Source organism: Fusarium poae, chromosome 3 (genome assembly GCF_019609905.1).
Source record: "Fusarium poae strain DAOMC 252244 chromosome 3, whole genome shotgun sequence".
NCBI classification, from domain to species: Eukaryota; Fungi; Ascomycota; class Sordariomycetes; order Hypocreales; family Nectriaceae; genus Fusarium; species Fusarium poae.
The window spans coordinates 1,504,471-1,528,649 of record NC_058401.1 but is presented as its reverse complement, the minus strand read 5'-3'; the positions used below and the strand labels follow the sequence as shown (position 1 = coordinate 1,528,649).

Here is a 24,179-nt window from a genome sequence, read left to right as displayed (position 1 = left end):
AAATAAAAGCATTACTATGAGTGGACATAGCAGGCGACCATCAAGACCTTGACGCGATGCGCCAGGCAGACCGACTAGCCGCGCTTAATCTGCACTCTGCAATCCCAAGGTTGTCATTAACATTCTAGTGTCGCCCCTGATTCAATCATCGGCCGTAAGCTTGCGGTAGAGATCAAGGAAGTGGTCAAACTCGGCACGCATCTGGATCCATAGTCATCCCCTTGGCTCCCTCAGGGGATGATATAAGCCTTCCGAGTAAGTTTAGGCTTCTCCCCTCTATGTAAAAGAACTCTGTTTTGAGTTTTGTATTACAGATTGAATTATGTTGCCTTATGTGCGGGCCGTCTAAGTGCCCAATCGGGCAATTTCTTCGGGATTGACCTCCGGGCAACACACACACTTGAGTTTACGTTAACGACATATAGTTTTCAAGGATGCCTACGACTGAACTTTTCAAGGAGGCCTACGACTGAACTATACGTATCTCAAGGCAAGAAACTTATTCTCATTTACGATCCTGGGTATAAAAGTTGCCGTATCCCCTCTATGGTTCCATTTTCTTTCTCTTCCTTAGATTCAACAGACACAGACACAGACACAGACAGACACTGATACTGACAGACACTCAAACTCTACGACACACACACACACATACACACGCTCTGTCTCTCTCTTTCTATCTATCTCTCTCTGTCTCTCTCTTTCTGTCTCTCTCTTTCTATCTATCTCTCTCTGTCTCTCTCTTTCTGTCTCTCTCTCTCTCTTACACATACACACACACACAACACCTTACCTTTATTATCAACATGTCTGCTACTACTTCCCCCACCATGAGCGACATGCGTACCGAGGTCAACTGGCCTGTTCTTAAGTCATACCTCGAACAAGACAAGGTTACCTTTGAGGATCTGGAGTTACCATGTGGTGTTTGTCATGACACAATGACAGTTCTTCCTCACCAACACGAGGAAGATGAGGACGGTAAATCACACAATGCCATCATCCTCCCATGCGGACACATATTCGGAAAGGCATGCTTCGAAGCGGCCTTTGACCAAAGCTCATCTCTCCGACCCGTTTGCTTCATATGCAGAGCAGATCTCACTTTCCCCGAGTGCGGACATATTCACCGTGGACTGCCACTACCCAGCAGCAAGGAGAGCATCAACAGCATCCCAGACGTCATCTCCAAGGATGGTCTGATGGCACCGTTTTGTGGAGGTTGTCTGTGTGACGAGACCAGCCAAGCTTTTTGTGACCACGCCGCGGAGGTCAACAACAATTCCTCCGGGGACGAGTACCTGATGTATGGCTGTCAGGTAGGACCCATGTCCGAAATTACCTTTCGGCCGTTTGACATCGACTTGGAGCCGGAGGAAAATGGCGTCGTCTCCCTGTGTGAGACCCCGAGAGAAGTCATGTGGGCCTTGAAACGCTTTGAAGAGCAGAATTCAATGGCTGATTCTGGCATGCACTGGTTTGACGACGCCACAATCGGCTACAAGTGGCAGTTTTACAAATGGGCGCCATACATGTCCATGCCATCCAAGCCTGCCTTCAATGAAGGCAAGTGCATTACCATGGACGAGCGGACTCCTTTGGCTGAAATGTTTTGGGACCTCATGAAAAAGGGGGACGATGACTTAGACGAAGACGACGAGGAGTAATTTTTTGAATTGGTTAATTTTATGGGAGAAACTGAAAATATGCATTATTTATAATTCAGAAATTTGTTGATTTTGTCTAGGAAAATTGGGTTTTATATCATGATATATATCAATTTATTTTGTTCTTTGTCACCCATAATGAACACTTTTTCATTATCAGGTGCTTCTTATTTATATCTTTGAATAACCCGCTCTGATGATATAAATGATAACCATAGGTCTTTCGCCTTCCTACCTATCGTCTCTTATGCTTCCAGCGGCCAATTTTCCTGATATCGTGAGGCCCATTTACTCGAGTGTGTTGTATTTACAGGGGGTCGAGCGTCACGTTACCCTATGTCGACAACGAGTCTGTTCTCAACATCAATCAACCCAAATCTAGCAGATGATAGGTAATTCAGTTAACAAAGTAAATAGATTAAACGGTCAATAAAAATGATATTTTGAAAAGCTCTTGTCGCTCGATGTATTCAGCTGGTTTGTCCTGGCTGCACACTTGGTTAAGCCTCTTCACTTACACAGCTCTGACCATGTCCAAGCCGAACTATTAAATATTCCCAGAAACAACTTGGAACAATGGCTTGTTCTTGATACCAGCACACAATTCCTTTGTCAATATTTGAGTGTACGGTTATGGAAAATATTGATGAGAACATGGTAAGGTAGGGGAATAAAAGCCACATCTGGCGCTCTACAGGGTTTCAACTTTCGATTCATCAAACACAAGTCAACGACTACATCCATCGATATAAGTCGCAGCTAACAAAAACAATCAACCGACACAATGTCTCTCACTACCGAGACCTACCTCCCCCGTCTCCTAGAGGTCCTTGAGCGGGATCCCTCAGCTGCAGAACGGCTGAGACTGGATTGCGGGATGTGCCATGAGGAGATGACCACGGACGGAGTCGACATGTGCGAACTCCCCAATGGCGAACCGAGTTTAACCCATGTGGCCTACATTCTCCCGTGTGGACACATATTCGGCCTCTCCTGTGTAGTGGAACTCATGCACCACTGTCTGGAGCAACATGTGTATGGCAGTCGTCAAAACAGATGCCCGACATGCCGCCAACGTCAGCACTTTATCCCCTGCGGCTGTCCTCACATCCTGGGGACGGTGCTCCGAGTTGAGGAGGCCAGTCGAAAAGTGATACTGGACAGAATCAAGAAGATCGAGTGCATGTGTGATCGGTGCTTCTCGTGCGAACTGATCCAGCTTGCCTACATCATGACGGAAGAAGTCGACCCGTCAGGAGGTGTAGACACCGAAGATGGCCCTGACTGGCAGGATCCGCAAACGGGGGAACAGCTAATGATGAAGATAGTCTTTTTGAAGCAATCCTGGAACCCAAAATGGCAGATTGACGCATTCCGCACTCGAGATCGTCTCTATGCGCCATGCGATATGCACGAAAACACACGTCGCCGACTGGACGATTTCATCGACGAAATGGCGCCAGTGTACTTTGCCAGCAATCTCGAGTCTGGCGAGGGGGTGCATCGCATCGTGGCTGAGATCTTCAAGCTTGGGACGTTGACCCGAACTTCCCTGACACAACTATAAGTGCAAGAACTTATAGTCTGGAGGCCAGTAGCTAGCTAGCTGTGTTGGGGACTGGTAAGTAAGTAGTCTACTGGAGGTCAGTCACAAGTGATGATCGGCGCAAGGTTTGTTTCGTTTAATCATGTAGGCCATTGTTCATTCAAGGCTTTTAAATCAAAGTGTTTTGTAAACTCCAACGTGTTGTGTCAGAAACGTGAGTTGCTGGAAGTGTAGGAGACTGTAGACTACTTATCTCTCTTTATTGATATTGAGTTTTTGCTGAATCTCGTTGAATTGTATGGCCTTGTGGCCTTAGTGTTCTTTTTACTGTTCTACCTTGCTGTTCAATTATCGGGTTTATTGGGAAAGTTGCTACTATCATCGTAAGTTGCTACTTACTCTCTTAAGCTAGACTTTTGAAGACTGGAAAGCACTTGCCGAATCATCATTATGCAGGATGAGCTCAACTTTCCTGCCATCCGCCCACATGGACACATTTTGATTCTTCTCCCATCACAAATTTATCCAATATCATCGCCTGTCAGTTCCCACGCCATGCCGACTCACGATTCTCCTACCACCAGCGACGCGACGAACAATGAATGCGACGCACAACGTACCCCCAAAAACACAACGTGGTGGCCCCCCCTCAAAGAAGCCCTCCTATCTGGGGAATTAAAGCCAGAAGACCTGGAAGTGCAGTGCCCCATCTGCCTGGAACGTTGTACAGTCCTCGACCACGAGTACGAGTTGCTCGGCTACCAACATGCTGCGTCTATCTACGCCTGTGGACACATATTTGGCAATATGTGCATGCGAAAGCGCTTATATCATGTTATCGTCGAAAGAGAAGAAGTTACATGCCCGCTTTGTCTAGAGTGTTTACAACACCCTCAGTGCGGTCATCCCAACCTGGGCCATATTATACCACTCGAGAAAGAACGCACGTCGTCTGTACCGGAAATACTTAGTCGGGGTGGTACTCTCGAGCCCAACTGCCAGTTCTGCTGGCTGGCCGACCTTGCCAAAAAATTGAAAAGAAAACTTTGTAGTCTACATGACGGTGATTTCGACGATCGGATTAAGGTCAAGGTCAAGGTCAACATCTAGGAATATTGTACACGTCCGAATGACGACAACTACAAATGGCTTATTACACCTCCGCCTGAGTTCAATGATTACCTGCAAAGCAAAATTGATATACGCTCTGGCCCCTATAATTGGGGCTCGGAAGGACGGGCAAACACCAAAGTTGAGTGCAGATGGTATGCTTGAGTACTTGGGTCGGGGGGGCTGAGGAATACAGGTTCTTAGGAGGTATAGATGTTGATTGATAGCGGATTAGACTGCATACTATTCAAGCTATTTTCACCCAGATTTTTATACTACGCCTTTTCGTGCTCAAATGTCTAATCGATCCACAAGACTTACGATACAAGAGTAAATAACCTAGAAGTGCAGTCCAAATAAATAGCATAAACTCGTCTCTACGCTTTGGCAATCAATCCTTCTTGACCTGAGTGATAAACCGAGCCAGTACAAACCCAATATATCCTTCTCTCGAACACGACCCTCAGCCGAAAGCAATCTGAGATTACATGAATAGTACAAGTTACAAATACGAATCACCGATGTGCCACCAACTACAGAAACAAATATACAACCGCTCAGTTCAACATGATATGATGGTTCAGAGTCATTTCATTGAGAAGAAGGACCCCCCAAGTGTCCAAGACGCAAGATTGATTACAAAGTCCAAGATAAATCAACTCCCCAGCTCTGGCGCTTATTCTAATAAAAAGAACAAAAATCACAAGCCATCCATCATTCTATCTGTAACCCATCTACACATTGACCTCCCAGTTGAGGTAAAGAAATAAATAGCCTAAGTCTAACCTAAGTAACATAAGTTGGCCTACTAATTTCATCTCTTATGCTTCTGGCCATCTTTTCTAATGCCCTGAAGCCCGTCTTGCGAATAGCAGAAAACCCAACTACATAAACTCAGGATATAAGAAATAGTCTATCCCAGACCAAATTGCCATAGTGACTGTTCGTCCCATGGCATCAAAGCGAGACGACACCGCAGATCAGTTATATCATATTAGACTAGAATTACAGGTTTATCTACAATCTTTATCCTCAGGCTTAGAAGGGGTCATGGGTGCAGGTCAAATAGGTAGAAAGTGGGATTCACTGAAGTTCAACAAGATGGTTCAAGTGGGTTAACCACTTTGGGCAATTTAGTAGAGCATTAGTCTTAGGTTGCAAAAATAAATAGTCTAAGAGCTATAGTCTAAAGAGCATAAACTGACCCACTAATTTCGTCCCTTAGGCTTACAGCGGCCAATTTTTCTGATACCCTGAGACATACCTACCTAAGAACCTCTGAGAAATCGGGACTGTATATAACCCGCACTTTGCCGTCGAGATGGTTCAAGTGTATTACTTTAGGCAATTTAGTGGAGCATTAGTCTATTTCTTTAGTCTATTTATTATACCATACCTAAGTTAGGTAATAAAGGTGGTCTATAGGTTAATAAGATCAACCTCTGAAAAGTCAGGAGGTGCCCGACCATACACAACCCGTACTTTGCTATCGAGAGCAGTGCCTTCGTTACTGATCCAAATATGCTCACTATAAGCCTGAGTACGCCGAATTTCGTCTTCGCTGACGCCCAAATCGTCGTGAGGTATCCAGACCGTTGGCCGACGGGCCCGCAAAGCCTCGTGTTGAAATGCGTGCCTAACCAGGGCATCCCTTTCCTCGGGCGTAAGGTCCTCGATTTCGTCATGGATACCCCCAAAAAGAGCCTCTCCAATTGCAAGCTGGGCCTCCACATCCTTTTGCCGGTGCTTTTTCCTGTACTCCGAGGCCCTTTTATTCTTATCCCTAGCATGCTTTACGCCAGTGATCTTTGCGATCTGGGTGCCTCCGTCCTTGGCCCACGTGCTAACATGCTTCATTGGGCGGCGGACCGAAGCTAACCTTCGCATTTCGATGCCTTTCTCGGTTACATCCTTCTCGTTTGGCTTCCCGGGCTCTTCTTGCTCTTCAGCCAAGTCATCGTCATCCAGAAGGCCTAGTCGTTGGTCTTGAGCTCTTTGGAAAGCTTGGTCACGAAGCACTGCCTCATCTTCAAAAGTGATAGGCAAATAGCGGAAAAGGGGTCCAAAGGAATAGTTGAGGAGAACCTGGTACAGGATGGTAAGGATAAGAACAACAATCATGACGACGCCGTGAGCTGTGCAGGCTTTTTCTTTATTTTCATCTCGGACAAGGAAGAAGAGACCAGCCATGCAGAGCTCCATGAAGTAAATTCCGGTAAAGGTTTGGTTGATGGCTCGGGGGTATAGTACGCCTCCGGTATCGTGCTCAAATCGGGTAACGTAGAGCATGGCATAGCGTTGAGCAAACCACAAGAGTGCAAAGGTGATGATTGCAAATAGGGCAATCAGCGGAGCGATAACGCAGTAGACAAGACCGATACAGGCGAAGTTGGTATAAATGGGGAAGAATGCGCCCCATTTGACTTGGCGGAGGTTGGTGTTTCGCGACCACTTGCTTCGTGCAGTGCTGTCAAGAATTCTGGCAATAACGTACCACATTACCAGAGCGCCAAGTTGAAGTAAGGTGGCGGAGCTTGTTGACATGGCTTGCAGAATCATGTATGAGAAGAAGTAATTGGCTGCACTCGGCAAATTGAGTGCCAGCAGATTAAGCACATCTTCAACCGTTTTTAGCTCCTGGACATTGTGAACCAATTCGTCAAGGGACGCCGCAAAGAACGAAGCGATAGAGACAATGAGGAAGACTTGAATGAACAAAAAGGCAAAGTAGAAAATTTGCACAAACTCAACTCTCTGGGCACCCGTCTTGGCACCTCTAAAGCCAGCGAGGAAGTCCAAAAAGATTGGGATAAGCACCAGCAGCAGACCGAGGACGACTGCTGGCAAAACACCAGCAACGGCTTTGGCGATATTGTGGACCGCGTCATTGTCTTTTAGGAAAGACAACCACTCGTTTGATCTAATAAGGTTATCGAGTTGGCTTAGCGCAGCTGTCCAAGCCACAGGAATAGCCCAGAGAAAGATCATGCCGATAACAACGGCAAAGACGAATCCTGAGCGCAGCCACTCTTGCCACCAGCTGAACGCCATGTTATCCCAATCAACATCCTTGGGTGAAATTTCGTTCATTCGCGGGGCCATCTGCCTAGGTACGTGATGAATAACACTCTGGCAAGCCATATGAGCTGAAACTTGATGATTGAATTGGATAAAGGCCGAGTTCATGAGAGGGAATCGTTCGGGATGTTGCTGATCCATATCAATCTCCAAATTGAGACGAGCCAGTTGTTCACGACACCAGTAAATTGTATCGACCTTTTGCGTAACAAACGGAATCGGAAACAGCCACGACTTTCCAAACAGGGGAAGACGGTGAGTTGGGCGATCTTTCTTCTTAAGATATTTCTCCCACTCTGCAGGTTCCGCAGCTTCGTCGTACTCGGCGTTGTGGGCTGCAGGATAATCAAAGGGTTCGGCTTCGATTTCTGGGCCCACGAAAGGGAGAGCGTATTTGATTCTCTTCCAAAGAGGCCTGCTTTCGTTTGTCTTTTTCTGCTTGAATGCCTCTGATACATCTCCCTGGGGGACTGGCGAGGCATAAGCACCAGGGGGTGGCTTCCAGAACTGCCACCACTCAGCGTCGTGTTTGCTGTAGATTTCATCAATGTCTTCGATTTTTCGAACTGTGTTGCCAGCGTTTCCACGAGGCTCGCGATTCGATTTGGGGTTGATAGCAGCTGTGCTTTCACCGGAACGTCGCATGCTATTTTGCGACTGGTTTTGAACGCGAAGGGTATCTGTTGGAGAGTGATCGTCTTCCACTGAAGGTCGTTCAGGGCCTCGGTTCGAGGTTCGAGACGCATTCCTGGAGTGTGTAGTTTGTGACAATCCCATGAAGCCGTTCGTCGTCTCTATTGTGTCTTCCACATTGTTGCCAGCTTTTGAAACAACACCCAGAATACCTTGTCCAACCTTGGCGAATGGATCGCCGATAAGGGGTACTTTGAACCCCTTCTTCTTGTAGTCATGCCCGTGAAGGTCCTCTGAATCACGGTTAAAGGCCTCATGTTGAGACTCACGGACACCAGCATCAACGCTATGAGGGACGTTGTGTTGATCGCCAGCAGCAGTACCCGGACCGTCTTGTGCACGTCGCTGAGCCTCTGCGTCTTCGCGGGCATTCTTATCAGCCCTTTCCTGCTTCGTCATAGCTTTAAGCTTTAACTCTTTTCGTCGTTTCTTTTCTTCGGCTTTTTGTTGCTTGAGCTGTGCCTTTTTGGCGTCTTTGATGAGATCTGTCTGAGCTTGCTCAAGTTGGAGGTGAATATTGTTTCGTTCCTTGACCTTTTCCAGTAGTGTCGACAAATCCCGGTTTAGCCAGATATTTCTGATGCCTCCGGGGAAAACATCAAAGAGACCCATCAAGGCCTCTTCGCTGAGCCATTTGGAAGGAATGGAATTAACAAGAACGGTGGTAGCAGAGGCTCTCAGGCGGTGCTCGGCGCTTGTAAGCCAATCCTGTCGAACCTTGATGTATACCCGAAGCTCGAAGAAGAACACCGTGCACACCCAGATAACGACCAGGATAGCCATAAGGAGATGGGCTCCGTATCGACCTGAGTTCTTGGGGGCGACGTTGCCCCACGACAGTGTATCGAGACCTGTTGGCGTTCCATCATTTTCGTCGTCATCATCTGTCACATCGACCTTTTGACCAAGGCCGCCCACATAGTTCAAGGGGATCAAAATAGGCATGACAACAGCTCCTATGGGCAGGAAGATGATGAGAAGAGTCTTGAGGTAGCGGAGGAAGAAGTAGGCATCGAGACCGCACTTTTCGATGACTTCGCGGTCTCCGTAGTGCCACAAGGTCTTTAGCATCGCAAGCGGCTTATTCGGGGGCGATTCGGTTCGTTCGCGTTCGGGTACGAGATAGGTTTTCGGTTTGAAGATGCGGGCTAGCTTGTTCCGTAGAACAAGGAAAAGGAAGATTTGCACAGCGAAGATGGCGACAGCGACACCCACGGCTGTCAAGAAACTGACAATGCCGATTCCCTTGTCCTTGTCTGCAGCACTGGTCTGAATGGCCACAGGACCTGAAGTTGTCATTGTAGGCCCTAATGATGATGTCGTAGGTCCCGGGGTAGAGAAGGCGGAAGATAGTAAGGAGCTAACTATAGAACCGGTAATTGAAGCTGTTTCCGACGCCGAAGCGTCGGATTCTGTAGAAGACATGTTGAGATCGGCCTAAGAGACGAAATTAGTATGCTAATTTATGTTGTTTAGGTCAGACTTTTAGGCTATTTATTTTTCATACCCTAAGACGTTGAAGGCTAATTTCTGATTTGAGCGAGGTTGAGGAAAAGGGAGAAGAAGAAGGTAGCCCCAAGAAGGGGGGAGGCGTTGGAAGGACCTATCCGTAGGTAGGTAGGTAGGTAAAGAATAATGTAAAGGTGTGCTGAATTAGGTAGAATTTTGAGTAACAGTTTCACAGTCGACTGTGGCAGTTACAGCGATAATGTGTGTGATGAATGTTGAGATTAACAGAGAAGAAGAAGAAAGAAAGAAAGAAAGAAAAAAGGGATCCTAGGTTTGAGTTTCCAAGATATTTGGTGTTTGGGTCTACCACCACTATCAATCGCGCGTCATGACTGGAAACCCATAACCCTGTCGGCTCAGCACCCGGTACTATGGGTGTCAAAAGAACAGACTCCTAAATCTTAGGTTACAAAAATTAAATAGTCTAAGACCTTAGCCTAACCGCAGGGTATCAGAAAGATTGGCCACTGAAGCCATAAGAGACGAAATTAGTGGACCACTTTATGTTCCTTTAGCCATAGCTCTTGGACTATTTATTTTTATCACCTAAGACTTAGGAGGTCATTTTTTCTGATACCCACTAGCCCAAGTCCTACAGACTGACCTAACTATTTCGTCTCCAGCAGAATCAAGAGGCCAACTTTTCTGCCGCCAGAAGAACCCGCATCCCAGTAAATGGCCCCTGTAACCTTTGTCGAGATTGTAAGCGAAAATGCCCAATCACATCCTAAGCTCGTCCCATTCTGGTTTGTTGCCGCCCGGGCATCCACTGGCAAATCCCCCCACGATAGAGAAAAAACTGGGTTTCAGGGGTGTACAATGACATCAGAGGCTTCATTGGTTACTTTGTTCGCGCTGAAACAAGGTCTGGATCCCCCCCTTTGTGCTGTAACAACTCTCACTGCATGTCTGGGATTCGTTGGTTCTCGTTGTCTTTGTGTATAGGTAGACAGAAAACGGGCACTAGAAATAGATACAGAAATAGATTTCCTAAGCCGCGCGCTTCTTTTGTTTGCTTTGTTTAGATCTACCAACTGTTGTGAGTCCTTTTGTTATTTTCGCTAAATATACGCATACTCTTTAGTACTCTCCACCGCCTTTGGGTCTCATTTGTTTGGTTCCACCTTGAATTATTGGCGGTCTTGGAGTCTCAGATTGTGAAGCGGAATGTAACATCGAGATTGAATAAATTGGATATTAATGGACCCTAGACACGGTACATGGCAACGTGACTAAATTATTCCGTCTATTAACTGCCAGATCTTTTGTACTGCCGAGGGTTGGATATTGACCACTCGTCTCCTTCAGTGCGACACACCCTCTGAATGCCCAGGAGTTGCCAAGATCGGTTGTATACCGCCTGGATCGTTCCCAAGTACTACTGTCAAGATGTTGATAATCATCGGTTGGAGCGTATCGCAATCACTAATCTTGGCGGTGGCTTCGTCGAGAACAGTGTATCAGAGTACCAGAAGTTGACCGCTAGCACAAGGACAAAATTAGTGATTCAGTTTATGCGCTTGTTTCTTTTTGTACCCTACAGCTACAGACCAACTTGCTACCCTGTTGTTATTGTCCCTGACGAACGATCCCATGATGAGCTCGCTGACGCCACTTCATCAGAAAACACCTCCCCGGGGCCTTCAATGACATGTTAAGTCTCGATATCTGCACTAGTCTGGGTTGTTCTTAACCAGCACTGATACTGTACACAAGTTCATCAATAGAATAGGAATTGTGTCTCTTAATGTACAATTTACATCGAAAGCGCCGTGCTAAGCAGGCGGTAAATAGGTATATGCAAATCTAAACGCAAGCTAGAAAAGAATGTAAAACAAAAATTAAACAAGCAACGCCGTCCAAATGTCGGTATGTCATCATCAACCCTCTATATAGCGGAACGCACATGCCAGTGAGATGTAGTCTTCACAGCCCTTGTCGAACCCATCAAACGCCAGCCCAAATTCTTTCCATGTCTCTTTTACCTCATTTTCCCTCATAACAGCATTCAAAAACCCAGAACATGCTCTACTTTAGTCTCTTCTCGGCTTGTCTCGTCTCTTCAAGCTCCTTGCGGATCATGTCGTTAAACACTTCGGGATTGTCGAGGTAGAGATGATGTCCGGCCTTGGGAACGAGAAGGACCTTTGCGCTGCCGTTTTCTCTCTTCTTTTCTTCTTCTGTAGCATTCTCAAGAGCCTTTTGCTTTGCTGCGTTTAGCTTTTCCTCGGAAGCAATTCCACCCGCGACGTCCATCCAGTCGTTCTCTCCATACATAAACACTACAGGGATACCCATTTCCTTGAGCTTGGTGCCGTCGGGTTGTTGGATCGTTTGGCGGCCGACTTCATGGATACGGTTGATGACGGGTCGACGAGCGTATGCGCCGGGTGCGAGTATATAAGCCAGGGCATACTCGCCGCTGCCTTTTTGCTTAAAGATGGAGAAGGAATAGTCGTGCAGAGCCTGGGATTCAGCTGGTGGCAGGTGGTTGAAGCGACGGAAACTCCAACCCGAAACAAATCGTGGACCGAGAGGACCGCTCATTCGGACGATGCTAAAGGGAGAGATGTTTTGGTCCCAGAGCCAGACAAACCACCCTGGTAGAGGTCGTCGAAGCACATTGGAAGCAGGCTTGTGTTTGGACAGGGTGCCGGATTTGTCGGTGGTGCTTTGCTGGTCTTGCATCATCTCGGCTTCAATTGTAGAAGTGTTTGGTTCGGGCATCTCGGCGTTGACGGCGTAGGGATCAGCTGGGATACCGACGGGTGAAGCCAGAATGAGCTTCTTGAGGCGACCGGGATACTTGAGGGCGTACGAGACGGCGAGATAACCCCCAAGAGAGTGGCCAAGTAGGGTGAACTGCTCTAACTTCCGCTCCTTTCGCCATTCTTCCAGCGCATCAACGAACCAACCCTCTGCTTCCTTGACTTGATCCTCCTTTTTCTTCGCATGGATTTTGAAGGCGGGCCGAGACGAGTTTCCACACCCTAGCATGTCCAGCGCATACAGTTTGAGTCCTCGCATGCGAGAAATGGGCTCAAAGTTTTTGTAGAAGAAACCCAGACCGGCGCCGTATCCGTGGATCATGACGAGAGCAACCTCTGTCTTTTCTCCGACTCTCTCGACTGAAACTTCGTTCAAAGCGCGATTTTTACCCGAGAGCTCAACCATTGTTCGTCGCCATACTCGTGTACCGAAAGGGTCTGGTCGTTCGGGTGTGTCGATGTTTGTAATGCTGTCGTTGGCTTCTCGGAGGTGTGGCATGAGACTTAGAAGATTGCGCTCCACGGCTTGAGGGGCAAGACTCGTCCACTGCAAAAGTTAGTACTGTATTGTTGATTAAGCGACTGTCTGTCTCACCCATTGATACGCAGCGTCTTTATAACCTAGGGGGAACAAAAACGCATGCGAAGGCTTCAATTCAGCCTGATGCTTGATCTCCTCAGGCGCATCTACCCGACCACCATGGGGTGGTCTCACGGCACCGTCTGTACTCATTGTTCGCCAAGTAGCAGGTATGAAAGCGGTAATATTGGAAAGTCGCGATATTGGTAGTACCGCAGAACAAGGTTGAAGCCTAAGCATTCCGCGGGGGGAAGGGGGGCTTATATTCTTTGACCCCTAGGAATTTGATAGTAAAAAAATGACACTTTAGATAGGTAAAATTATGGATGACGCCTCTTTTCGTGGTGACGCAAACAGGGCTGAGCCGGAGTTAAGGGACAATTATCGGGTTTTGGACGGGTTCTGGGATGAAATCCGTGGGCAAGTCCGTGGGAAGGATTTGAGAAATTTGAAGTAAGATTGCGGAGCGGAAGCGGAATTTGTTGAAAGAGAGGGAATTGAAATAAGACAAGTAAGTTGAAGAGATTATATGCAACAGTTGAGAGATATTGCTTCCAAGGAAATAGAAATGGATCTGGATCGATCGTATCAAGAAGAAATGCAACGGAATATATCGGTTTATTTATTTTCACCAACCGTCGTTGTTCAAACGTGTTGGGGAAACCCACTACAATTGGGCGCTTTGACCGCTATGAACCGAAAGCCGACAGTGGATTGAAGCTCAACCTTACAGGGGATTTTGGACTCTAATTTTTGGCTTGTGATGACGACGGGAGAGTGAGAGCGGGTCAAAGAAACCGAACCACTCCCATCCTATATTCATCAGATCACAAGTCTTGACCACGTTGAACGCTAACAACTAAGCCAAATACCAGCTGACAACGATTCGTCCCGATCCATCTCATCCCTTTTCTCCCCCTTGGACTGTACATGGCCTCGAGCTGTCCCTGACAGGCTGCCCCTCAGCCCCCTTGACTTCAATATCGAAACATGTCCGACGATGTCGATTCCATCGTCAAAGGCGCATCTGCTCCTACCCAAGGCGCCAAAGATGTCGCCGGATCGAGTCCAATTCTGTCTACTACTGCAAAGCAGGGCGATCCTCTTCACCACACTCCGAGCTCACCGTCTATGATCTATCTCAACCTGTTGATCCTCGAAGCATCCCTCCGCGCGCAATTCCTCGAACTCCGAGCCAGAAAACGACACCACACCTTTTTCCTTACACTTTTGTCCGTTTGGATCACCGGTTTCGGTTGGGCTCTCTTCCTTGCACCCCGTGAAGATGGTCGAGGCGTAGGTGGATCTATCTACTGGGCTGTTGAAGGTGCCGAAAAGGTGTGCTTTATGGGCGGTATCATCACTGCGATTCTCGTATGGGCGACTGGAATCTGGGAGCGCGGTATTCGATGGCCGCGACGTTGGTTTGTCATTTCCAACAGAGGACTGCGCGGCTTCAACTGCAAACTCATCATAATACGACGAACGTGGTGGGCCGAGGCTCTCTCAACAATCGGATTCTTTTTGACTTATGGACTATTCTCCCACACGGCTAGTTCATCCTACCGCTATGTCGAGCCGAGCCTTTTGCGCGAGGTGGAGAAGGAACTCCAGATCACGAGCGATACCCATCCCACACTGGTGCTACCCCACGAAGACGAGGAGAAAGGCGGTCACGAGGAGGATCTAGCGCCAGGGGGTGACTACGTAAAGCTTCTTCTCCTCGCCAAGCCCTTTTCTGCAACGTTTCGCGAGAACTGGGAACTTTACAGGACAGAGTACTGGGAAAAGGAGAACGAGCGTCGTGCGTTGCTCCGACAAAAAGTCAAGGAGAGGGATCATCAGCTCGTGCGAGCGCAGTATCCCTGGACATGGTGGTTTCCCGGCCGACATCCTCGACGACACGAACCCGAGAAGGCTATTCCTCACCAGCCGCGCCATATTTCTGTTGAACGAGAACGTAGACGTCGGGGTAGTAGTGTCCGTCGCGCGTCCACGAGCTCAACCAGAAGTCCTACGCCTGCTTTCGAAGAAGAGCAAGGCGTTCATCGACGATCAAGCAGCGGTTCCGCCTCCAAGGGACGAAAGAGACTCTCTACGAGTTCCAAGCCGAAACGACCAGGTAACGATTCTCGCTCTGTCACGCCTGATTTCCCTTCGCCTTTGGCTAGGGAGAGCAGTGCGAACGATACTCCTGAATCGGGACCGGAAGGAGGAAAGGTTTTGAGGAATTCACCTTCTAAATCGACTGTTGGGTCCAAGGAGCGCGAATAGAGGAGGAATAGTTTAATATTTAGTGATGGATGGTATTCTAGTGTACTCATGGTATCGATGTATCAACGACTGACGCACCAAAGTTGATGAGTTCCTGCGCAGCATCTGGTTTTCCTCTTTTTGTAAGAAAAGTCACCATATTGTGATTCGATCCCAACCAAGGATCACACGGCATGACATGATTTAAATCAGCCCCAAGCTCAACAAGAGTCTTAATCGACTCACGAATCTGTGGATCAGCGCGCACGTTGAGAGCCGCCCAGACCAGCGGTGGAAAACCAGCAGCGTCTAGATCATTTGGTCCGGCGTGTCCTCGTTCAACGAGAAATCTCAGAGCAGTGATGTTTGCGTTTATCACAGCTACATGAAGTGCTGTGGTTCCGCAAGGCTGTAGCTTACGTACATCGTTGATATGTGTTGAAGCACCTCTGTCGAGAAGCAGCTCTGTGATTTCTTGGTGACGATGATATATCGATGTTATAAGCGGTGAAAAGGTAACCAGTGGTACCATGTGAAAGCTCAATCTGTCGCCAAAGTCAATATGATATCGTCCCTCTGTGATTCCCATATCAATATCATGAAACTTTAGTGATGGAGCATTTATATCGGCGCCATGATCTAGAAGCCATCGCACCGTTTCAACGTTTCCGCTTCTCACGGCTTCATGAAGCGGCGTCCAAAACCACCCATTGCGTTTTTGTTTCTCTGCTCCAAAGACCCCCGTGTCATAGTCTCCTTTACTGCACTTGTACACACGCAGAGTCATGTACTCATGGACATTCTTCAAAGCTTGTATATTCCCATGCTTGGCAGCGTGGAAAGTTACGTGGTGATCTGTGTTTGCGAGCTGACGCTTGTATAGCAGGGGAGTGATTAATGCATACAGCGCTTGAGAGGTTTGGGCTAGTGAAGACAGGGCATGGCTTGTTTGACAGGATTCAATGATTTGGAGAAGGATTTCTGGAGGAAGGGAAGTGAGGGAGGCCATTTTGGTGGAAGAAGAATTAAATAAAATAAAATAAAATATGGGAAAAATTGAGGTTGTCACTAGTCATGATTGAGATTGGCTGCTTTGATCGATGGGTGATCCATGTTAGTCTGACAGATTATTGATGCTATTGTAGGTTATCTGACACTTCAAGTGCATCTCAAGGTAAGACAATACAATATGGGGTGCAGAAGATCTGCATTCGTCTCTGGCAATACTTCACCATTCAAGTATTGAATGTCTTGAGCAATTTTTAGCAGAAAGTGGTTCAAAACCTTCAATTGATACCAGATCAATAAGGTTCAGACTAATATTAAATCAATAAATAAGTCATAATCTTATCAAATATCGTTATCTCGTCTCTATCGCGATAGAATAAAAACCGTGCCAACAAGAAATCGTACCAAATCTAGATTCCGAGATCGGCCGCGGAGAAAGATCTTTCGATTATCTCGGCTTTGATGACATGAACTATACCAGAAGCAATTAAATACATCTCGTGACTGACTTTCTTCTAATGTATAGGCATGCCTAAGGATCAATCAAGTCTCGTGCGTTATTTAGTTTCAACTCTTCAGTTCGGCAATTAACCGAGCACATGAGTCAAGACGATACGTAAAATGCATACATATATCAAGGGTTAAAAAGTTAGTATCTTCGGACAAGTTTACCGATTTGAGAAAGTCTTGTCATCTCCCCCCCGCCGGTCACTTCGCCGCCGGCCCTTTTATCTCGTACATATCAAGTGTGGATGCATGTAAAGCCAAGTGAAATGACTGTAGTTCATTACTACTTTCAGAGTAGACAAATCTGGGGTAAATGCCGTTGCGCCCGTTTCCCAAGTACCGTTATCGCAACTCTATATTCTTCATTCTGTAGAGTCATTATCGGATTGGGGGGGTGATAAGACGTGCATACCTAACGGTAGGTGCAGGAGTAGTAGCAGTATTCGTATTTAAATAGACCTTTATATCCTCTTCTCATCAGTTCCTCCTACAAGTGACTTGTCAAGTATATCGTCATCCATCATGTTCAACTGGAACAAATTCGTCTCTCCGAAACCGTCTCTAGACGTCCCCGCTCTAGAGACGGTCGATCTCAATGATAAAGAAATGGAAAAGAGAATTGTTCGAAAGCAAGATATTAGAATTATGCCATGGGTTTGCATAACATATCTCCTTAGTATGTTTACTCCTCTACCACTATGTACAACCTCTAACACACATCAAGACTATCTCGACAGAGTCAACCTCGGCAATGCCAGAACTCTCAACAATGACACACCAGAGCACAACATCGTTAGCCAACTTAACCTCACCGGCCAAAGATACAACATCGCAGTCGCTTTGTTCTTTGTACCATATGTCCTCATGGAGTTCCCCAGCAACATTCTCCTCAAGTACTTTTCGCCTAGTAAATGGATCTCCCGAATTATGGTGTCTTGGGGTATTGTTACTATCTGCACAGCCGCTGTTACTACTTATGGTGGATTGTTGGCTGTGAGAATATTCCTGGGTTTGGCTGAAGCTGGTTTCTTCCCTGGGTAAGTTACCGCATTGATATAACTCAGCAAAAAAACTAACCGAGTACCAGTATCATGATGTATCTCTGTTTCTGGTATAAACCTGAAGAGAGAGCTACAAGAATGGCCATCTTTGCTTCCAGTGTTGCTGTAGCTGGCGCTTTTGGTGGACTTCTCGCTACAGGTATCTCATACCTCAACGGTAAAGCTGGCCTGGCTGGTTGGCAATGGTAAGTTCCATCTCTTCTCGCTTTGTTTCTCACTAACATAGGCAGGCTGTTTGTGCTCGAAGGCATTCCCGCAGTTATTGTCGGAATTCTGGTGTGGTTCTTCCTCCCTGACTGTAAGTTCTCCCTCAACCACAACACAACATGACGCTCACACAAATAGACCCTCAAACCGTCTCATGGCTTTCTCCTGAAGAACGCGCTTTCGCAGTCAAGCGTCTAGGTCCTTATGCACCCTCCATGAACGACAAGCACTGGGACAGCAAAGTCGCCAAAGAGACCGTCTCCGATTACTTCTTCTGGCTTTTTGCCATTGCCTACTTTTTTATGGCCAACTCTCTCAACGCCTTTGGATACTTTGCGCCTACAATCGTTGCGTCTCTAGGATTTGAAGGAAAATACGGTCAACTAATGACTGTCCCTCCCAACGTCTTTGCTGTCTTTATCATTGTCGGAAACTGTCTTCACAGCGACAAGACAAAAGAGCGTTCAAAGCATGTGTTGGGTGGTTTGACTTTTGTCGCTACTGGATATCTTCTTCTTGCCTTTGTTAAGCATTGGGGAGTCAGATACTTTGCTGTTTGTCTAATTGCTTGCACCAATGCTGCTGTACTACCCTTTGTTGCTGTAAGTAAACCCCCAGACACACCTATATCTAGATACTAACGACTTATAGCACCGAACTGCCACCGTCCGAGGCTCAACGGCTACCGCTCTCGCAACAGGTGGTATGATTGCCATCTCCAACACAGGCGGCATTACAGCACCTTTCCTCTTCCCCTCCAGCACATCTCCCATGTACGCTATGGGTAACTGGACGGTCTTTGCATTCCTCGTCGCTGCTGGCTGTATCACTAGTTACGTGTGGTACGTGTTTGGCGCCCACAGTGGTTATAGAACTGGTGATGCCACTGAGACTGGACACTTTGAAGTGTTGGATGTTGGTGACAAGGATCCTAATGCTGTTATGGACCAAGCCATGGAGAATGAGAAGGCCAAGGATAAGTTGAAGGATATTGATATGGCTTAGAAGATGAGATATGAAAAGTTACGATTTTAGGCTGGATAAAAGTGTCAATCAAAAGTACTTTCCCAATTACAGACATGATAGACGAGTAACAATCCGATTTATGAAAGAGAAAGATACCATTTGAAATACTCTATAATTCAGAGTAACTGCCTGTGCAAGTATACAGTAAACAATTAAATTGGAATATATACGTGATACTGGGCGTTGCGATAGTCTCTCTATCAACCCACTGACTGTATAAACCAGCAGTCATCCGCGCATCGACTAATATCGTCTATACAGACACAAATCCTTGAACGCCAAACCAACAGGCTGGCAATACCCCAAACACCTTTAGCAAAGTAATAATCCATCAACGTACAGCTAAACCCTTCCATATCATGATTCCCTCCAATAGAATGACATCAAAGTAAAGCAAATGTAATAATAGTACAGTGACGTCCATCACACTCAATCCTTGCGCGCCATCTTGATAGAATCAGCACCTGTTTCGACAACGCGGAAGGCATCAGCATCGCCTTCTCCGCTAGCAGCCTTTTCGTAAGCCGAGTCACTTCTGTCGCAAAGGACATTGAGGTCCGAATCGCTGAGTACCTCTTCACCACCAGACACTTTGTACACTTGGCCATCCTTCAAAAGAAGGGCGCGAAGAGATTCAGGGTCGAGATCTTCGCGGAGATCCATCTTTTGTCCCATTGTCTTGAAGTTGCCCTTTTTGATAACGAGCTTCTCGAGACGGCGTTTGGCGTCTGCGGAGTTGAGGAGTGACTCTTCAACCGTGTCCTTTGTCGCAAGACGGAAAACAACCACGGGGCGGGTTTGGCCGATTCGATGGCAACGATCCTGAGCTTGGAGATCTTGCTGGGGGTTAAAGTCGGAGTCAAATAGGATGACTGTGTCCGCAGAAGCAAGGTTGATTCCTTGACCGCCTGCGCGGGTAGACAAGAGAAAGATCTTGTAGTCTGGATCACTGTTAAAATCGGCGATTTGTTCTTGTCGACTTGTTTGCGAGACGGAGCCGTCGATACGGCAGACCTTCCAGCCTCGAAGTTCGGCACAGTAGTCTTCCAGAATATCTAGCTGAGTGGTGAACTGAGAGAAGATGAGGACTTTGTGACCGCCTTCAAACAGGCGAGGAAGTAGACGATCCAAGAGGAGCATTTTTCCTGAAGCGGTGACAATTGAGTCGTCTACAGGGAGCTCGGTGGAAGCTTTCCAGGGGTTATAGAAATTGTGCGGCGAGTTGCAGACCAGTCTCAGCTGGGCCATTGGGTTGCCCAGCTTCTTATGAGAAATCTGCTTTTCTGCTTTTTGTTAGTGATCTGAAGTGAAATAGTACAGGGTCAACATACTGGCAAGCTCAAAAGCCTCGACACGTTCACGCTCCTCGGGAGTCATCGATTCTTTGTCGTCCTTGTCATCATCGGATTCTATCTCATTCGCGAGTTTGGCCTCGAATTCATCGTCTGACAATTTCTCCTCATCCGATCCAGCATCCTTGTATGTTCGGGTCTTTCTGGTTCTTCTGCGCAACCCAATGGGCGTTGCCTGGCGACTCGACTTTGTGCTCTTCGGCTCTGGCTCCAATGCCACAGGGTGGTTCTTGCGCTTTGTTCCAAGCTTCTCTGGAGTTTCGGTTGGTGTGTCGGGCTTTGGATTCTTGGGAGGTCTTCCACGACCACGCTTCTTATTCATCATCACGGAGAAAGCATTGGGGGCTGGCTCCTCAGGCTTCTCGGACTCCTCTGGCTCCATCTCTTTCTTACGCTCACGAATTGGGAGTGATGTAGCCTTTGACGGGGCAAGACTGCTCGATCGAGATGACTTGGCGCTGGGTGTTGTGGATACACCAGCGTTCAGCTTTTCGAGTACCTTGTTTTCGAGATACTGTCGAGTATCGACCGTTTTGTCAGTAAGAACATTGTACAAATCTGTTTGATCCTTTGTCATGGGAGCAAACAACACATACTCCCGCTTCTTGGGAAGATATGCTGCGACATCTGCCTTGACACGTCGGAGCAACATGGGCTGCAAAATCAGGTGAATCTTCTTGACCAACTCTTGCTTCTTTTGATCGGCGATAAACTCTTCTGTTCCCTCCTCATCTTGAAGATCTGAAAAGTCGAACCAGGACTCGAATGCCTCCCAGTCAGTAAAGATGTTGGGAAGGAGGAAATGAAGAAGTGACCACAATTCCTTCAAGTTGTTTTGCAGAGGAGTTCCCGTGATGAGAAGGCGAGTAGCCGAGTGAAACTGGCGAAGCTGTTGGAATAGTTTGGCCTCTGCATTTTTCATGCGATGACCTTCATCCTGAGAAGAAGTCAGCAATGCAAAGTGAAGCTGAATCAATCAATGACTCACAATGATGATGAACTCCCAGTTGATCCTTGACAAATTGTGCTGGTCTCTGAGAACCATCTCGTAAGACGTGCAAACCACTGGAAACTTGGCAGTAGGACGACCGCTCTTGAGGTGCTTCGTCATTTTTGTCTTAAAGATCTGCTCACGAGCTTTCTTATCGCCATGGTACATCTCCACAGGGATCGAAGGTGTCCATTTTTCAAACTCGGCAATCCAGTTACTGAGTGTACTGAGAGGCGCGACGATCAAATGAGGGCCGAGATAATTCTCTTGCTCACGAAGCAATGCAATCAAGGCGATGGTTTGAACGGTTTTGCCTGTAACGAGTCAGATTTAATGAGACGCTCGTGACTACACCCGAACTTACCAAGACCCATCTCGTCAGCCAAAATACCAGACATGCCTTGAGAGCAAATCTCATACATCCAAGTCAAACCCTCAAGCTGGTAGTCGCGCATGGTGCCGTTGATCATACACTTGGGTTGCGCGGCCATTTTCAAGTTATGCTCACCGAGAGTCGCTCCATTGAGACTGCTTCCCACACGACCGAGAACCTGTGTCTTTTTAGTGAGAATATCCGAGAACGCAGCAGACTTTGCCAGCAACTCGTCAAGTTCTCTAGCCTTGGCTTCTCGCTCAGCTTTAGTCTCAGCCTTTTTCGTCTTCTTTTTCTTCAGGAGAGCCTGACGATGTTTCTCTTCATTTTTGTTATTTTCAGCCCGCGCTTCCTGTTCTTCTCTCACTAGAGCATCATCTGCGCCTTCGAGGTCATCATTTGACTCTGGCGGCGAGCTTGGTGTACTCGTTGGTAGGCGGGAATCTGAACGGGGTGAGCTGGCTGTACTCGGCGACGCCATGTTGAATGTTGATGTTCAAAACAACAAGCAAGTAAAATAAAATAAGAGACTCGAGTGAAGACAATGAGAGAGAAAATGAACGTCAGGGGCTGAACTCAGCTCCGAGCTTGGTTGGTGTTTGCGACGATCCGCTAGTGGGAAGAATGATGTAGTTGACTCGCCTCAAACAAGGGAAAAGGGAAAAAAAGAAAAGAGCAAGAATTTGTAATCCAAGTACCAATTGATGCAAAGCATGTGAATATACCAAAATATATGAAACAAGAAATAGGCGGCAAGGGATTGAGAGGAGTGAATGCAATCCCTTGACTTTTCCGTACAACAATGTCAAGGACTCGAAAAGAAAAGGGCGTACCGTACCGCGTAAAGCTGCCAGGCAACCAACGCGAGAAAGGGGCGATGTCACGAGTTAGCGCCGACGCCACATCTTGAGTGCCACAGATAGACACGCCACATCCCCCGCCAATTGACAGCTTCAACTACCCCTCCACCCCACCAAGAGAAAATCAAGAGTCCAGTCAATCGAGTCATCTAAATAAAACATCTCGACCATCATCAGACTCTGAGTGAAGCTACATACAAGCTTCATCTCTTACCCCAAAAGCCACCACGTTACCTCTTCGCTTTTTCCGCCAGGCCTCTAGAAGCCTTCCCGCATTCCGTCCTTTGACAATCTTCAGAATGGCTTCTTTTGCTTCTCAGACTTATACTCCCACCGAGGAGGCCGAGATCCAGCAATGGCTCACCACCTCTGAGCGTCTCAAGTCCCCCGAGGACAAGTCTACCATCCTCGAGACCCTCAACAACCACCTCTCCAGCCGTTCTACTCTTCTCGGCAGCAAGCCCTCCAAGGCTGACGTCGCTATCTACGAGACCCTCGCTCCCATTGTCGCCCAGTGGTCCCCCGAGGAGCGCACCGGCGAGAAGGGCCACCCCCACATTGTCCGCCATGTCGACTTTGTCCAGAACTCTCCTCTTTTCGGACTCGATGTCAAGGATGAGAACAAGGTCAAGGTCAACCAGGATGAGGTCCTCTACGTGAAGCCTCCCGTCGACGCCAAGGCCGAGAAGGAAAAGAAGAAGAAGGCTGCTGCTGCTGCCGGTGGTGAGGCCTCTCTCGTTGACCGCACCAAGGAAAAGGTCAAGGAGGTTGTCGAGAATGCCAAGGAGAAGATTGCTACCGATAAGCCCAAGAAGGAGAAGAAGGAGAAGGCTCCCAAGCAAAAGGCTGCCCCTGCCGCTGCTGCTCCTCTGTCACCTGCGCTGATTGACCTCCGTGTCGGCCACATCCTCAAGGCCATCAACCACCCCGACGCCGATTCCCTTTACGTCTCCACCATCGCTGTTGGTGACAAGCCTGGCAATGAGGACTACGTCGAGTACGAGGGCCAGATCTGCCGAACCGTCTGCTCTGGCCTCAACGGTCTCGTCCCTCTTGAGTCTATGCAGGGTCGCAAGGTTGTTGTTGTCTGCAACCTGAAGCCTGTCAAGATGCGAGGCATCAAGTCTTGCGCCATGGTTCTCGCCGCTTCCCCCAAGATCAAGGAGGGTGAGGTTGATGACCACAAGGGACCCGTCGAGCTTGTCACCCCTCCTGAGGGATCCAAGGCCGGTGACCGTGTTTGGTTCGAGGGTTGGGAGGGTCAGCCCGAGGGTGTCCTCAACCCCAAGAAGAAGGTCTGGGAGACTTTCCAGCCTGGTTTCACCACCACTGATGGTCTCGAGGTTGCTTTCGATGCTGCTGCTGTTGAGCAGTTGGGCAAGACTGGAACCGGTCGTCTCGTTACTGAGAGCGGTGGTGTCTGCACTGTTCCCAGCCTCAAGGATGCCGTTGTGCGATAAATTGCTAGACTGTATTTTATAGGTTAGATAGACAAAACGTGAAACAACGTAAATTACATCGAATCGTACTGCCTCGTGCTATAACCTGTAGATTGAGTTTCTATTGGTGACTAAAGACTGTCAGTTGTGA

The 24,179-nt window shown here is 47.6% G+C and overlaps 10 protein-coding genes across 10 annotated transcripts; 6 read left to right on the top strand and 4 right to left on the bottom strand.

The window, feature by feature from the left end:
* Positions 1-806: 806 nt before the first annotated feature.
* FPOAC1_007917 (uncharacterized protein) lies at positions 807-1,667 on the top strand (the record flags this gene model as incomplete). The annotated part of the gene is made up of 1 exon (XM_044852363.1): positions 807-1,667. One exon carries the CDS (start codon positions 807-809, stop codon positions 1,665-1,667), a length of 861 nt encoding a protein of 286 aa, XP_044705033.1.
* Positions 1,668-2,451: 784 nt separating this feature from the next.
* FPOAC1_007916 (uncharacterized protein) lies at positions 2,452-3,234 on the top strand (the record flags this gene model as incomplete). The annotated part of the gene is made up of 1 exon (XM_044852362.1): positions 2,452-3,234. The coding sequence occupies one exon, from the start codon at positions 2,452-2,454 to the stop codon at positions 3,232-3,234; it is 783 nt and encodes a 260-aa protein (XP_044705032.1).
* Positions 3,235-3,663: 429 nt separating this feature from the next.
* Positions 3,664-4,323, top strand: FPOAC1_007915 (uncharacterized protein; the record flags this gene model as incomplete). The annotated part of the gene is made up of 1 exon (XM_044852361.1): positions 3,664-4,323. One exon carries the CDS (start codon positions 3,664-3,666, stop codon positions 4,321-4,323), a length of 660 nt encoding a protein of 219 aa, XP_044705031.1.
* Positions 4,324-5,742: 1,419 nt separating this feature from the next.
* Positions 5,743-10,441, bottom strand: FPOAC1_007914 (uncharacterized protein; the record flags this gene model as incomplete). Its single annotated transcript, XM_044852360.1, has 3 exons — positions 5,743-9,531; positions 9,602-9,617; positions 10,428-10,441. 3 exons carry the CDS (start codon positions 10,439-10,441, stop codon positions 5,743-5,745), a joined length of 3,819 nt encoding a protein of 1,272 aa, XP_044705030.1.
* A 1,190-nt stretch (positions 10,442-11,631) lies between these two features.
* FPOAC1_007913 (uncharacterized protein) lies at positions 11,632-13,104 on the bottom strand (the record flags this gene model as incomplete). Its single annotated transcript, XM_044852359.1, has 2 exons — positions 11,632-12,918; positions 12,967-13,104. 2 exons carry the CDS (start codon positions 13,102-13,104, stop codon positions 11,632-11,634), a joined length of 1,425 nt encoding a protein of 474 aa, XP_044705029.1.
* An 837-nt stretch (positions 13,105-13,941) lies between these two features.
* Positions 13,942-15,225, top strand: FPOAC1_007912 (uncharacterized protein; the record flags this gene model as incomplete). The annotated part of the gene is made up of 1 exon (XM_044852358.1): positions 13,942-15,225. One exon carries the CDS (start codon positions 13,942-13,944, stop codon positions 15,223-15,225), a length of 1,284 nt encoding a protein of 427 aa, XP_044705028.1.
* Positions 15,226-15,271: 46 nt separating this feature from the next.
* Positions 15,272-16,213, bottom strand: FPOAC1_007911 (uncharacterized protein; the record flags this gene model as incomplete). Its single annotated transcript, XM_044852357.1, has 1 exon — positions 15,272-16,213. One exon carries the CDS (start codon positions 16,211-16,213, stop codon positions 15,272-15,274), a length of 942 nt encoding a protein of 313 aa, XP_044705027.1.
* Positions 16,214-17,241: 1,028 nt separating this feature from the next.
* On the top strand, positions 17,242-18,992 carry FPOAC1_007910 (uncharacterized protein; the record flags this gene model as incomplete). Its single annotated transcript, XM_044852356.1, has 6 exons — positions 17,242-17,395; positions 17,444-17,756; positions 17,807-17,965; positions 18,011-18,078; positions 18,126-18,589; positions 18,639-18,992. 6 exons carry the CDS (start codon positions 17,242-17,244, stop codon positions 18,990-18,992), a joined length of 1,512 nt encoding a protein of 503 aa, XP_044705026.1.
* Positions 18,993-19,442: 450 nt separating this feature from the next.
* FPOAC1_007909 (uncharacterized protein) lies at positions 19,443-22,210 on the bottom strand (the record flags this gene model as incomplete). The annotated part of the gene is made up of 4 exons (XM_044852355.1): positions 19,443-20,296; positions 20,345-21,302; positions 21,354-21,670; positions 21,721-22,210. The coding sequence occupies 4 exons, from the start codon at positions 22,208-22,210 to the stop codon at positions 19,443-19,445; spliced, it is 2,619 nt and encodes an 872-aa protein (XP_044705025.1).
* A 678-nt stretch (positions 22,211-22,888) lies between these two features.
* Positions 22,889-24,049, top strand: FPOAC1_007908 (uncharacterized protein; the record flags this gene model as incomplete). The annotated part of the gene is made up of 1 exon (XM_044852354.1): positions 22,889-24,049. One exon carries the CDS (start codon positions 22,889-22,891, stop codon positions 24,047-24,049), a length of 1,161 nt encoding a protein of 386 aa, XP_044705024.1.
* Between the last annotated feature and the right edge of the window lie 130 nt (positions 24,050-24,179).